Source organism: Heterostelium album, assembly GCF_000004825.1.
Source record: "Heterostelium album PN500 unplaced genomic scaffold PPL_scaffold7, whole genome shotgun sequence".
In the NCBI taxonomy this organism is placed as follows: Eukaryota; Evosea; class Eumycetozoa; order Acytosteliales; family Acytosteliaceae; genus Heterostelium; species Heterostelium album.
Window position 1 is genome coordinate 79,547 of NW_008805069.1, and position 13,871 is coordinate 93,417.

The 13,871-nt window shown below is 30.3% G+C and overlaps 8 protein-coding genes across 8 annotated transcripts; 5 read left to right on the forward strand and 3 right to left on the reverse strand.

Moving 5' to 3' along the window:
* Nucleotides 1–468: 468 nt before the first annotated feature.
* PPL_07395 (uncharacterized protein) lies at nucleotides 469–2,418 on the forward strand (the record flags this gene model as incomplete). Its single annotated transcript, XM_020578230.1, has 1 exon — nucleotides 469–2,418. One exon carries the CDS (start codon nucleotides 469–471, stop codon nucleotides 2,416–2,418), a length of 1,950 nt encoding a protein of 649 aa, XP_020431825.1.
* A 218-nt stretch (nucleotides 2,419–2,636) lies between these two features.
* cnrC (putative cell number regulator) lies at nucleotides 2,637–4,087 on the reverse strand (the record flags this gene model as incomplete). The annotated part of the gene is made up of 3 exons (XM_020578231.1): nucleotides 2,637–2,928; nucleotides 2,990–3,271; nucleotides 3,507–4,087. 3 exons carry the CDS (start codon nucleotides 4,085–4,087, stop codon nucleotides 2,637–2,639), a joined length of 1,155 nt encoding a protein of 384 aa, XP_020431826.1.
* A 1,093-nt stretch (nucleotides 4,088–5,180) lies between these two features.
* PPL_07397 (uncharacterized protein) lies at nucleotides 5,181–7,124 on the forward strand (the record flags this gene model as incomplete). The annotated part of the gene is made up of 6 exons (XM_020578232.1): nucleotides 5,181–5,190; nucleotides 5,267–6,024; nucleotides 6,091–6,401; nucleotides 6,474–6,656; nucleotides 6,715–6,883; nucleotides 6,942–7,124. The coding sequence occupies 6 exons, from the start codon at nucleotides 5,181–5,183 to the stop codon at nucleotides 7,122–7,124; spliced, it is 1,614 nt and encodes a 537-aa protein (XP_020431827.1).
* A 258-nt stretch (nucleotides 7,125–7,382) lies between these two features.
* Nucleotides 7,383–8,475, reverse strand: empC (emp24/gp25L/p24 family protein; the record flags this gene model as incomplete). Its single annotated transcript, XM_020578233.1, has 4 exons — nucleotides 7,383–7,603; nucleotides 7,886–7,961; nucleotides 8,038–8,195; nucleotides 8,280–8,475. 4 exons carry the CDS (start codon nucleotides 8,473–8,475, stop codon nucleotides 7,383–7,385), a joined length of 651 nt encoding a protein of 216 aa, XP_020431828.1.
* Nucleotides 8,476–9,091: 616 nt separating this feature from the next.
* Nucleotides 9,092–9,835, forward strand: PPL_07399 (thioredoxin peroxidase; the record flags this gene model as incomplete). Its single annotated transcript, XM_020578234.1, has 2 exons — nucleotides 9,092–9,647; nucleotides 9,726–9,835. The coding sequence occupies 2 exons, from the start codon at nucleotides 9,092–9,094 to the stop codon at nucleotides 9,833–9,835; spliced, it is 666 nt and encodes a 221-aa protein (XP_020431829.1).
* Nucleotides 9,836–10,266: 431 nt separating this feature from the next.
* On the forward strand, nucleotides 10,267–11,016 carry PPL_07400 (peroxiredoxin; the record flags this gene model as incomplete). The annotated part of the gene is made up of 2 exons (XM_020578235.1): nucleotides 10,267–10,393; nucleotides 10,493–11,016. 2 exons carry the CDS (start codon nucleotides 10,267–10,269, stop codon nucleotides 11,014–11,016), a joined length of 651 nt encoding a protein of 216 aa, XP_020431830.1.
* A 533-nt stretch (nucleotides 11,017–11,549) lies between these two features.
* On the forward strand, nucleotides 11,550–11,960 carry PPL_07401 (uncharacterized protein; the record flags this gene model as incomplete). Its single annotated transcript, XM_020578236.1, has 2 exons — nucleotides 11,550–11,751; nucleotides 11,815–11,960. 2 exons carry the CDS (start codon nucleotides 11,550–11,552, stop codon nucleotides 11,958–11,960), a joined length of 348 nt encoding a protein of 115 aa, XP_020431831.1.
* A 680-nt stretch (nucleotides 11,961–12,640) lies between these two features.
* PPL_07402 (uncharacterized protein) lies at nucleotides 12,641–13,783 on the reverse strand (the record flags this gene model as incomplete). Its single annotated transcript, XM_020578237.1, has 1 exon — nucleotides 12,641–13,783. The coding sequence occupies one exon, from the start codon at nucleotides 13,781–13,783 to the stop codon at nucleotides 12,641–12,643; it is 1,143 nt and encodes a 380-aa protein (XP_020431832.1).
* Between the last annotated feature and the right edge of the window lie 88 nt (nucleotides 13,784–13,871).

Genomic DNA, 13,871 nt, shown 5'->3' on the forward strand with positions numbered 1-13,871 from the left:
ATTTATTTTATTAAATATTAAATTGAAAGAATATGAAATTCAAGTGCACACCTGAGAATATATATAATAAGAGTGTGGTATTATATTGAATCCATAAAAATATGGTGGTGAAATAAAGAGGGAGAAAAACAGATAATATATTTTTATATATTATTCAATTTCACATTTTTTTATTTGATTTTTTTTTTGTTCATATCTTTAAGATATCTATCTATTATCTATTATATATCTAAATAATAATTAGTAAATTGCTTGTAAATAGATATTTTTTTTAATATTTTTTTTTAAATTGGGAACTTTCCCAAACGTAGATTTTTTTGGTTTATTTTTTTTTTGGACAAGATTAAGATAAGATAGGATACCATAGCATAGGGAATAAGAAGAATCATATAAAATAATTAATAATTTATAACTATAAAGATAATAATAATAACAAAAAAAGAGTATAGATAATCTTCTCAAATAATAATGAATAAACAATCAATTACAGAGACACCTAATGAATTGACAGGTGAATTAGATTCTCTTTCATCTATTGAGATGTTAAGATTGTTTAGACAAACAGATGCACAGATATTCTCTGGCTATAAAGAGTACCCTGGAATCAACGATACTCTTATTATAGATCATATGGTGGAGCTGATACATTGCATACAATCGCTTACAGTGAGTCGTGAAGTCGACTTTGTAGTGAGTGGTGCCGGTACGAGTGGACGTCTAGCATACTTCTTGGCACGTTCTTTTGCCAAGTGGACATCGCTACCAAACGCACGATATCACTATCTCATTGCAGGAGGTGACCGCGCGCTAACTGTAGGTGTCGAGGGTGCTGAGGACGATATCGAGCAGGCACGTGCCGACATCAACTCTATCATGCGACCAAACGCAATCGTCGTCTACTTTGGTGTGACATGCGGATTGTCAGCGCCTTATGTTGCGTCGCAAATCGCAAGACTTCTCGATTGCAAATCCGACCATATCATCAACGTCGTCGGTTTCAATCCGTTGGAACGCGCCAGAACTAATATCATTGAAAAGTGGGACAAGTCATTCGCCGATGTCATCAACCAGTTGGATTTCAAGAGTGGAAAACACTTCTTGGTCAACCCGATTGTTGGACCGGAACCTCTAACCGGATCCACCAGAATGAAGTCCGGAACCGCCACAAAGATTCTCCTTGAGATAATATTATCGTTGGGACTCAAGGGTGTGATGGAACGCACCGATATAAAGTCGATGATCTATCAACGACTGAGTCAATATGAAATGGTGTATCGCGCGACTTACCGGTGTGTTGAGGGTGTCGCGCGCATAGTAGACGATGCCGGCAGCTCGTTGTCGAACCACGGACATCTCTACTATCTGGGTAGCAAGAGTCTTGGTATTGTTGGCTTTATCGATGCATCAGAGACAGTGCCGACATTCGGTGCAGGACACTTGGATGTTCGTGGATTCATTATGGACGACGAGGAGAAACAAGGTTGGATGGTAATGGACAACAAAGACGGTGATCAAGCTCATCTCTGTGAACAATATCGTATCTCACAATCACATTTCATCAGCATGATTCCCAGCATGGAATCAAACGATACCGTCGTCATCTCGATATCATCCGACGACTCCATAGAACTATATCAACCGATTCTAGACTCACTATCAGCAAAGAACGACAAACGACCAAGAGTAAACATAATTTATTTCAATCATGAGAGTAATTCGATAAACAATAACAATTGTATTAATATAAGTGGTAGTATCAATAACAACAATAACAATAATCAAAATAATAACAACAACAACAACAACAACAACAATAGTAGTAATAATAATTGTCATAGCAATGGAAATAGTCAAGTAAATTCATTAAAGAATAGTAGTTGTGTTGGATCAGGTCTATCAATGTTGAATCTCTCTCAGAATGTATACACATTAACAGTTACCCTACCGTTTAAAACCATAGATAGAGTACCGTCGTTCTATGAGCTATCGCTAAAGTGGATATTGAATGCTTTGACGACCGGTGGTTTCGTACTGGCCGGCAAAGTCTATGGTAATAGAATGATCGATCTCGGACTGACCAACAATAAGTTATTCCATCGTTCGTGCGGTATCATTGAGAAGCTGTTTGGTGTTAGTGCACTCGAAGCCAGAGACTCGTTGCTCCGTTCGATCTACAGTCTCGAGAAGAACGACCAAATACCAGAGGCAGTCAGTACTGCACCAATCTACCAACACATCGACTACGCCAACCAAAATACAATCACACATATCATTCCAGTGGCACTCCTCATGGCATCGGGTCGGTTCGACTCTCCACTGAAAGCACGTGAAACCATAAAGAATACTCCTGTCATTAGAAAACTATTACAACAACATCAAAATAATAATAATATTCAACCATCTTTATATTCTAATTAAATAATAATAGCAACAACACAATAGTAATAACAAATTAAATACACTGATTGGATTTTCCAATCGCTGAAAACTTAACTTTATTTTTATTTCCAATGTTTTTTTCTTTTTCTTTTTTTTAATCTATCTGTTGTTATTGTTGTGGATATAATATTATATTCTCTATATTATTATTATTATTTACTTATATAAAAGAGAAAAAGATAAATTAATTTATTTAATTAAAATATCTTTACTTTCTTTTTAAATTCTTTTGTTTCTGCCTCGATGAAACTACGTCCGATTGCATCGATTTGCTTTTCAAATATAATTTTAGCTTGTTCATACAAGAAAATATCTGCTTGATTTCTCTGTATAATCTCTTTGATAATATCTTCCGGCACTTCATTTACAGTGACTCTTTGTGTACCTGAATTGATCTTTGTAAATCTAATCGCTTGGAATCCACCATAATGTGTTAATAATACTAAACTTTCTGAAAACTTTTCTGTAATTCCAACAAATTTATATGTACTAAAATATGATGTTAGTTAAAATCTTAAATAATAATAATAACAATAGCTTTTTGACTTACTATTGTAAATGATGAATTGCACATGCTTCAGTTGTGTTTTCAACACCTGGATAATCGTATGGGGCAACACCACACAGCATACGAGCTTGCTCGTTGTTGGCGGCAGGCGATTTCTCTAACCATTCTTTGAATGTGTTTCTCATGGCCAATTGATGTCCTGGATCACGCTTGTTTTGACGGTGATAGTAATAGTGAGAGATGACACGATCCACTGGTTCACGTAACATTGTCATGTAGGAATATGGATTCAATCCATCTTGTCTGGGTGTAAGTTGTCCAGGTCTGTATTGTTCATAGTAGAAATGTAAACCATAGCGAACGTGTCCGAAAATCGTTGTCAACTTGGTGGCCATATGCTCCAACTCATGCTTACCTGGATGTGCCCAGAAATGATTGAATTGATCACGACGTTCGTTACGCTTGAAAATGTTACCGAGTGAAGAACCACCGGTCTTTGGGACGTGCACAAAGATATGGGGTTTCGGCAGCAAGAATGGATTCTTTTGAGCGATCTAACTTCCATGTCGTTTCGAACATCAGCTTTTTGTCCTCCACTGGATCGGGCTTGACATAGTCAACCAGTGCCGAAGCGGGTGGCAACGCCACGCAGTCGGGACGGTCGGGAACAGGCATCGCTTGCAACATCTTGGCTTCACGCTCGTACTCGTCGAACACCATCTTTAGCAGGATGGGACGCTCCTCGTCGTTGGCCTTGGAGCGCAGTGCCTTCAATCGATTGGCTTCGTATTGCTCCTGCTCGGTCATCGGCTTGGGTTGCGAACGGAACGGTAATTCGTATTTATTGAAAAAGTTTGGTGAATCGTTCGCTTCTTTCTTCTTGGTGATGTGTATATCTTTTGAGTTTGTATTGCTGTTGCTATTATCGGTGTTGTCATATTCACGGTCAGATGGAGTGGTTACATCGATCGGATCACCCAATCCATCTTCATTCTTATTATTTGTTCCTACTGTATTTTGGATATTGACATTGGTTGTTATCATTCTCATCGATATGAATGTCGTTGCGATGACGGCAACCAAACAAAACAACAATATCTTTCTAGAAGATAAAAATGATACTTTTGGTCGTTTCATCATTTTTATTTTATATTTACTTTACAAATATTATTATTATTTTCTACAACTACTATATATGTATATATATTCTTTTAATAATAACATTTAACGATTGCTATATAATATAATATTATAATTTGAATTGATTGAGTAATAACCTCAACCTGATAAAGCAAAAACAATAAATTTACAAAAAACAAAGGACAAATACATGAAACAGAATTATTGGTTATTGTTAACAGCTCATAAAAACAAAAAAAAAATTGCAAAAAACCGTCAAAATTTCAGAAAATATCTTACGTCGTGTTTCAAAACGGAATGATATGGACTCGAAAGTTTTGAGAAAAATAAGATGATGTTTCGTAATACAATTACTAATCTAAAATCATCTTAATAATTTACATTAATATTATTTTATAAAGATAGGGATTGAACTGAATGAAATTTTAAATAAAACAACTAGTAAAGAAAATAAAAAATATTATTGTTTTTATATACCTAAATAAATTTATTAATAGATTTATTGGTTAAAGTTAACCATTTCCATCATCAGATTAGAATAGAATCAATAAATGATAAATGATTTAAAGGATCTATATAAATTAGGTATAAAAATATGTTGTAGTTTCCTATACTATTAATAAAATGTTTGTCACTCTAATATTTAATCTTAAATTAAAATCTTTCATTTAAATCGTCTAAACTTTATTTTTAAAGTATATTTGATTAAAATCATCACCAGGATAGACTTATATAATTTAATTTAACTTTTAATCAATCACAGAAACATTAAAGTTTATCTGTTGCAAGTTTTTTAGTGGTGTTTTCTAATAACGTGGTTGATTTCCCAATGAATCGAAAATAGTCAAAAAAAGCTCTGCTTCATTTTTGCACAAATTTATTGAAATTTTCAAAGATTTTGTGTCAAAAAACAAAAATCAAATTTAAAAACAGAAAGTTTTTGAAAGGGGTTTAAAAATGGAATTAATTATAAATGTACCTCGATCTAAGCTTTTTGATTTACAGAAATTAACAACATTTTAGTTTAGATCACACAAGCAAGCATTAATAATCAATACATAATAATAAATAACTATACAAAGTAAAAATAAATATGGACATAGGTAAATAGAAATAAAATTTTAAAAATATTTTTTAATTTTATTTTATTAATTTAATTAACAACCATTTTAAATAAAGATTTAATTGAAAAATATAATAAGATTAAAGATATTTTCGAAAGTGGATTCATCACTGAACATGAGTTTACGAATAGAAAAAAAGAGTTATTGGGAGATCAGTTGGAGTCATTCGAAAAGAATTATAAAAATGTGAGTGGTAACAACAGCGATGAGAATAACATTCCAGTTTTCGATTACAGCAGCAATGCTGGTGGTAATAGTGATTCATTCAATAACAATAATTATAGTTATAATGAAAACAATTATAATAGCTATAATGATAGTAGTAATTACAACAACCAATATAATAATTATTCAACAGCAACATCTTATGACTACAATAGTACCAACAGCAACAATGATTATAATTCAAATAATTACGATTCATCAAATAATTATAATTCATCATATGATTACAATAGTGTTACACCAGTTAAATACACTTCCAATAATTTGTTTGGTGATGACGAAACTGAAGTAGTGTATCCTATTAAAGTTGAGAAAAAAGTGAACAATCTTTTTGATGATGATGATGATGAATCACCTGCCATCGTCGAGAAGTCACAACCAGCAAAGTATGCCAAGTCAGCTTTTTCTTTGTTTGATAATGATAGTGATGAAGAGTCACTTCCAGCTCCAATCCCAGTTACTCCAGCACCACCAGTTCCAAAGATTTCACGTGTTATTCAAGATAGATTAACTGAGAAATCCAAAGCCAAAGTTGAAATTACCTATCCTCACCAAGTTAAAGGTTCATATAAGATGTACAAAGAACCAGTATGTATTTTTTTTATACAAATCGATTTTTCAAAACAACAAAACTAATAATACTATAATTTTTAGATTGATGGTGTTATTGCATATTATAGAACAAAGGAATTCTTATATCAATCGAAATTAACTAGTTTGGATAACCTATCTCAGTTGGATATGGAAATCAGTTCAAAATTCTTTTCAAAGTATTCATTGCAAGAGATCGTATTGCAACACCACGAGCCAGGCGATAACAATTGGTTAACAGACTCTAACAGTTGTAAATATGTGTTTGGTGGAAAGATCTACAATATTTTCGATAAAAATATTAAGCCCGGTCACTATAAAATCGTTCCAGATTCATTCCTTATGTATAGAAGAAATGGTCCAAAGATTTTTGGGTAAATAAGATATAATGATTTTATTCTAAAGATGTCAAATATTAATAATTATTAATCAATTAATTAATTTAGTGAATTCGAATATGGTTACTCGAAAGATTTCCCAATGCCTCCACAACATTTCATTACTCATAGACCGTTTAGTCATGATACCTACCTTGGATTGTCACAACCTAATTTTGTACTTAAATCCATTGCCAACTATGACAATTTAAATCAATTCAACAAGAAATTATTGTTTATAAATCATTTAAGGTAAATATATATTAATATATACAAAATAGTAATTGATTGTTTTTTTTGGTTATTATAGAATGCTTCAATTTAAAGGATGTAATATGTTTAATGCTGATAGAATTAACTTACCGACAGAGTCAGTCAAACTCTCTCAACTTATCAAGAATTGTATAGATAAGAAAGAATGTTTCTTTTGTAAATCATCTACCTATAGTGAATTCCTTTGTTATCAACATTTTGATGATGTAAGTAACTTTATTAAAGAAGTATTGAAACAATTATTTAATTCTATCTAAATTTTAGAAACTTTTGGAGAAATATTATGCAGTTCAAAAGGAAATGGTTCCTTCAAATAGCGATGAGGTTGATGCAGAGATTAAATCCGATGATGTTAGAGATTATAGTAAAGAACCAAAGTTTTGTTATGCACTTCCAGAGGATTTATTCGGTTCGAAAGCTTTTAGAATGAATAACAAATATTTGTAGATAGACATAACTTTAAAAAAATAAAATAAAAAAATGGATAATATTTGTATATTGTATATTATAATATTGTAACGTTCCAAATACGATGTGGTGTATTAATATATATCTAATACAAAAAAATTCAATTAATATACAAAAAAATTCTTTAATCTAAACAAAATGTTAATATCTTATTAACTTTGATGTTTTTAGCTTAGATTTATGTATATATATTTAAGCTTATTGATTTCTTTATTTAATGTAATTAAAGTTATTTATTTATACTAATTTCTTTGCCTTGAAGAAAGATTTCAAATGTCTCATTTGCCACATTCCTGTCAAACAGAGAACAACAACTTGAAGAATGGCCCACCACATAACACGGGAGTTGGTACTCTCTGATGTGTTACGGAAAGTGATTTCACGTGCCTTTTGATAGCTTTGTTCCTTTCTAACTTGTGTAACTCTGTCATTCAATCTCTTTACTGAAATTTCTAAATCTATATTGTTATGATTTATTATGATTGTTTTTTAATGAATAAAGATAATATATTAGTAAAAAAACTCTTTAAATGAATGAATAGTGAATGAATGAATGATTGATTGACTATCTATTATAAACTATCATTATCTCATATAATATTCTTGTTATGAATCCTAATTGTTTATCTTTTCTATCTTTTAAGATATTTGCTAACTACAAGTATTATTCCTACTCTTATTCTTATGCTAAAGTTTTATGGTGATGATTATAATAAATATTAAATTAAATGAAAACCTACTATTCAATTGTTCAACCTTGGCAATTTCTTCGTAGTCATTAGCGTTGGCACCAACCTGAATATCCAAATGTAATCTCTAAAGTAATATGAATAAAAATAATGTTAATGATTGCTGTTGATTATGAATTGATTTGATATTGATTAACACATACAGTCTTAATGGTTGGACCGAACCACTTTGAAGAGTTTGTAGAAATGCAGATCTTGTATTCACCACCAATAAGTGTTTGGAATGCGAATCTACCGCTTGCTCCCATTTGTTTAGAGAGAACTTCGTGATTCTCTGGGTCTGTTACAATAACAGAGAGTGCTATAAAAATAATAATAATAACGATTATACCATTATTATTAATATATAAAGAAATCTAAACTAAACTAATCAAAATATATGTACCTAATGGAGTTGAGATACCAGCTTGTGGGTTAAGATCTTCCAATACGTAGTTTCCTACTAACAATGTATCTTTTGGATTCTCTTCGATGAAACACTTAGTGGTTCCACCGTTCAACTCAAAATAGAGTGCACTACATGATTGCACCAATAATAAAGTTGATAAGACAACCAACAATGAAATTGACTTTATATTCATTCTCTACTCTATCTTTATCTTTTGTTAATTTTAAATTACAATTTAATACTTGACTGAAAAAAATAAAAATAAAGTCTTGTTTTTGTTTTTAAAAAATTTTTTATTTTTTTCTAAGTTCACATGACTCACAACATCAAAAAAAAAAAAAAAAAATAAAAACAAAATTTTTTTGTATTTAACTAAATTGAAATTATTTATTTATTTGTTTAAAGAAATTGTTGTTTTAGTTTTTATTTTATTAGATTAACAAAAAAAAAAATATAAAGTTACTTTTTTTTTTTGAAAAACTAATAACTTTTTAAATTTTATTCTTTTTTTTTCATATGGTGTGTTCTTTTTTAAAAGAATTGGTTTAATATATATCTTTATAATATAGATATAGTAATATATTGATATATCTTTGCAAAAATAATAAAATATGTAGTTTTTTCAATCAAATACATCTTTAATACTTTTTTTAGTAATAAATGATTTAATTGTAGAAAAGTTTATAATAACTATAAATAATGATGACTATTTAATTGTTAGTTTAGTTTTAAAGAAAAAGCATACAAATATTATACTTTTAAACTTATAAATACTTTTTTTCTCACAAAAACAACAAATAATAATAATAATGGAACCACAAACATCATCTTCTTGTCATTTGGTACTTGGTGACGTCTGTCCAAACTTTAATGGTGAATCCACTATGGGAAAGTTTGGATTGAAGCAATACATGGGCGATAGCAACTATTGTTTGATCTTCTCGCAACCCAAGGCAAAGACACCAGTTGGAACCTCGGAGCTCGGTCGCATCTGCACTATGCAACAGGAGTTGGAGAAGCGTGGCTGTAAGGTGGTGGTGTTGACCACCGACAACTTGAACCTCTGCGAAGAGTGGACCAAAGACATCAACGAGATCCACGGCTGTCGAGTTGTATTCCCTATCGTCAGTGATTCCGATCGCAAGATTTGCAAGTCGTTCGGAATGATCTCTGTCTCAAACCCAAACGATGTGCAAAGTGTCCGTAACGTCTACGTCGTCGGATCGGACCACAAGATCAAAGCATTCTTTGCCTATCCTCTGTGTTGTGGTGTCAACTTTGTTGAGATAGTTCGTGTACTCGACTCTCTCACCATCAACACCAAGACCAATGTCTGTACTCCTGCTGATTGGAGAGTTGGTGAAGGTAAATATATCTTAATTTTTAAGAATATTAATTAAAATATAATATTAATATTTATTTTTGTAAATCTAATTATTGAAGATGTATTTATTGATGAAAAGGTCAGTGACGATCATGCCAAGAAGAACTTCCAAAATTGGAAATCAGTAAAGCCATACATCAGAGTTGTTCCTCAACCCAAATGTAACTAAATTGCTTTGAATCCAATTTCCAAGGAAAATAATTTTTTCTTTATATCAACAACCAATTGATCAATTAAATAATTAAATAAAAAAGATTATTCTATTTTAAAATTGTTATAAAAATATTTTAATTAAAGGTTAATTTATTTTAGTTTGTCAAAAAATCACCTTTTCTTTGAAGGCGAGAAAAAGTCAAATTATTTTTCTATAATTTTAAATACCCCCTAAAACACTCTATTTTGATGATCAAAACAATCTAATGACCACAAAAGAACCTTTTTTACCCCAAATCTGTGAACAACAAAAAAATAAATTGTTTTTTTTTATTCTTTAAAATAATATCTTTAATTTTTTTTTCTGATGATTTAATGTGATAGTGAAGTTTTTAATTGGTCATTAATTTACTCATTCAAACTTTAATACAAATATACATATAAATCATGACTCAAACATATCTTAGACTTGGTGATGTCTGCCCAGATTTCCAACAAGAGAGTTCTCAAGGTCCAATTAGCTTATATGAATATTTAGGTGACAACTATGGTATTCTTTTCTCACATCCAAAAGGTAAGTTTAAATAAATATTGTTAAGAGTTAGGATGGATGATCATTAATCAATAAATAATTAATCAATCAATCTTTATTTAATAATAATCTTATTAATAGATAAGACACCAATCTGTACTACTGAACTTGGAAAGGTTGCCAAGTTGTTGCCAGAGTTTGCCAAGAGAAATGTAAAGGTTTTGGCACTGAGCGTCGATAGCGTTAGTGACCATTTGGCATGGATTTCGGATATCAATGAGACCCAACAATGTCAAGTTCAATACCCAATCCTTGCCGATGCCGACCGTAAGGTTGCCAACCTCTACGGTATGATTCATCCAAACGCTGACAATGTCTACACTGTGCGTTCTGTTTACTTTATCGGTTTGGATCGTAAGCTCAAGGCCGTAATAACCTACCCAGCTTCCACCGGTCGTAATTTCGATGAGGTCTTGCGTGTCGTCGACTCTATCCAACTCACTGACAAATTCAAGGTTGGAACTCCAGCTGACTGGAAGGTTGGTGGTGAATGTGTCATCGTACCATCCGTTAATGATGAAGCTGCCAAGCAATTATTCCCCAACGGTTGGAATACTGTCCGTCCATATCTCAGATTGGTTCCACAACCAACCACCCCACAATAAATAAATTAATCAACCTTGTAACTTTTTAACGTTTTATTTTTTTTTATTAACTCTATTTTCTATAACTCGAGTCTTATCTATGTCTATCAATTGATCAAAAGAGGTGTCAATAAAAACAATAACCTCCAATGTACTCAAAATATGATAAATTTGATATTTTTTAAGAAAGATATAATTCATTGAAAATTGTTTATTTTTAAAGATTATAACTACTTTTTTTTGGATAGTAATAGAATCTAAAGTAATAGAATGATAAGAATCGAAATCAACCCCATCAATACATTTTGCAAACTTCAATGATTTTTGATGTTTTTTGTGCTGAAAATATGATTTTTGATTCCGGAACACTTACTCGAATTTTTTTACAGTGTTCAGGAATTTTTTAAATTTTTCCAACCAAAAGGATATAAATTGATTTAGTTAATATGAAATTTCATTCAGTCATCAAATCAAATATATAAATAATATATATAAATACAAATAAAATAAATATTTAAACTAAAATTTTCATTAAAAAAAAAACAAATCAAAATATGTCAGTCAAAATCAGAGAAAACATTAATGCAATCATCAAAGGTATCCAAGAAAATAAGATCTTGGAGATTTTCGAAAAATACTATGCTGATGATGTTGTGATGTATGAGAAAGGTGATTCAACAAACAGAGTTGGAAAAGATCAAAACAGAAAAGCTGAGGAAGCTTTTGTCAATAATGCAACCATCCATGAAGCAAAACGTATGTTGGATTGTCGATGGATTTAATTAATAATATTAATATTAATATTTAAATATTGATTAGTTCTCAAAGTTTTGGTTGATGGAAACAACACTGCTTATGAAATGTATATGGATTTCACTTATGGTGGTCACAATGTCAAGAAGACTCAATGGGCTATCCAACAATGGAACAACAATGGTTTAGTTGTAAAAGAAGAGTTCTTTTAAATAAATAAAATAGTTAATTATGTACATTGAATATCAAATTAAATAAATCTAAACCACATTTTTTTTTTATATAAATCTAAAAACAAACAGTTTTATTTTTTGTAGCATTTGTTCAGTAAGTAAAATGGCTTTGAAATACGTTCAAGTGATGTATTGGTAAGATGTGATATAGTAAAAATCGAAAATAATATAAATATGTTTAATATTTACTATTTGTCAATCTTTGTCATTGGGTTTAGACAATTCAAAAATTATATTTTAACAAGTAGGTGGTATTTATAGAATATATAAACATTTAACACTGAACAACAAACTAGGGTCACGTCTTGAAACCTTGGTAGTCAATATGAAAAGGAAGCCACTAAAAGGTTAAGATAGAGGCTGAATGGAGCAGAAACAACTACATTTTGTACCATTGCAGTGATTTTTGTTCCTTTTTATTAAAAATATAATCAATAATCATACACACAACAAAATCTTGATGAGTTAAAACACCCCATAGCAATTTAATCTTATTCATTTTTTTAGAGTGGGATTTACAATCACCAAAAAAATCATACCATCAAAAAATACTTTAGTCATCACAGAATTAATAAAACCAATAATTGTTAGTTTATTTTAAATAATTTAGTTAAAAAGATAAAAAGTAGATAAATATTATTGTTAATATTAATTATTTTTTATAATTTAGTAAATTTATAAGCACCAGCAGAATGACGAAGAGTTGGTATCTTCTTTTTCTTCCAATTATTACCAACTGCAAACTCTGACATCACATAGATATCACCATGATTAAGCATCTCTTCAAATTTATTACCAATACTCTTAGAGTTAATAAACCAATTGAAACAGATTCTCATTGATTTGCCAGTTCTAATTGCAATCACTTTGGATCTCTCAGCGTCACCATGCCAACCAATACCAGTAATACTACTATTATAATAATAATTACCTTCTGCAACAAGATTATCACATTTATTTATCGCCTTTTTCTCATTATTATTATTATTATTAACATCATTATCACTATCATTATCACTATCATTATCACTATCATTATCTTTATCATTATCTTTATTATCAACATCAAATATTGATTTAAATGTTTGTCTTGTCTTGTTTAACAACGGACAGTCATTGAATGATATTAATCTACCCATTCCTTTCTCATAGTTTGGTTCACGAGAAGGTGCATCTGAGAAACAAAGATTATGTCTTGCAGTCTTATTAACGACTCTTCCATACATAAATGCTTTCTTATCCTTCTCCAAGTTTGATTGTTCTTTATGAAATTCATTTACATCACAAATTGCTGATAATCCATTTCTAATAATCAATAAATATGCTTCATTATATTTAATATCTTCATTATCATCATCATCATCATTTTCCTTCTTACTCTTACTCTTATTCTTACTTTTACTCTTACTTTTATCTTTACTACTACTACTATTATTATTATTATAATTACTATTTACTTTTACTTTTTTATTTGATTTACTACTCTTTCCAGAACTATCTTTTGTTGATTTTCTCTTCTTTGATGATTCATTTTCATCTACTTCTTCTTCATCTTCTTCTTCACCATCATCTTCATTCTCTTCTTCATCATCTTGAACTTCTTCTTTTTTCTTTTTCTTTACAATTAAATCTCTAAAATCAATTAGCTTTGTAGTCAATCCTTTCTTTTCAAAGAACTCTTTAAATCTATTTAAATCAGCCAATGTGAAACCCTCTGATGACATCACACCTAACTTCTCCATGTTAACATGATTCTCTGCAACATCTCCAAATGTAATTGTATATGTTTCTTGAAATGACATTATTAATTTATTTATTTAATTATTAATATTAATGAATTATTTAATTTAGTTGATTTAATTGTTTTTAGTTTTAATTCGTAATGATATA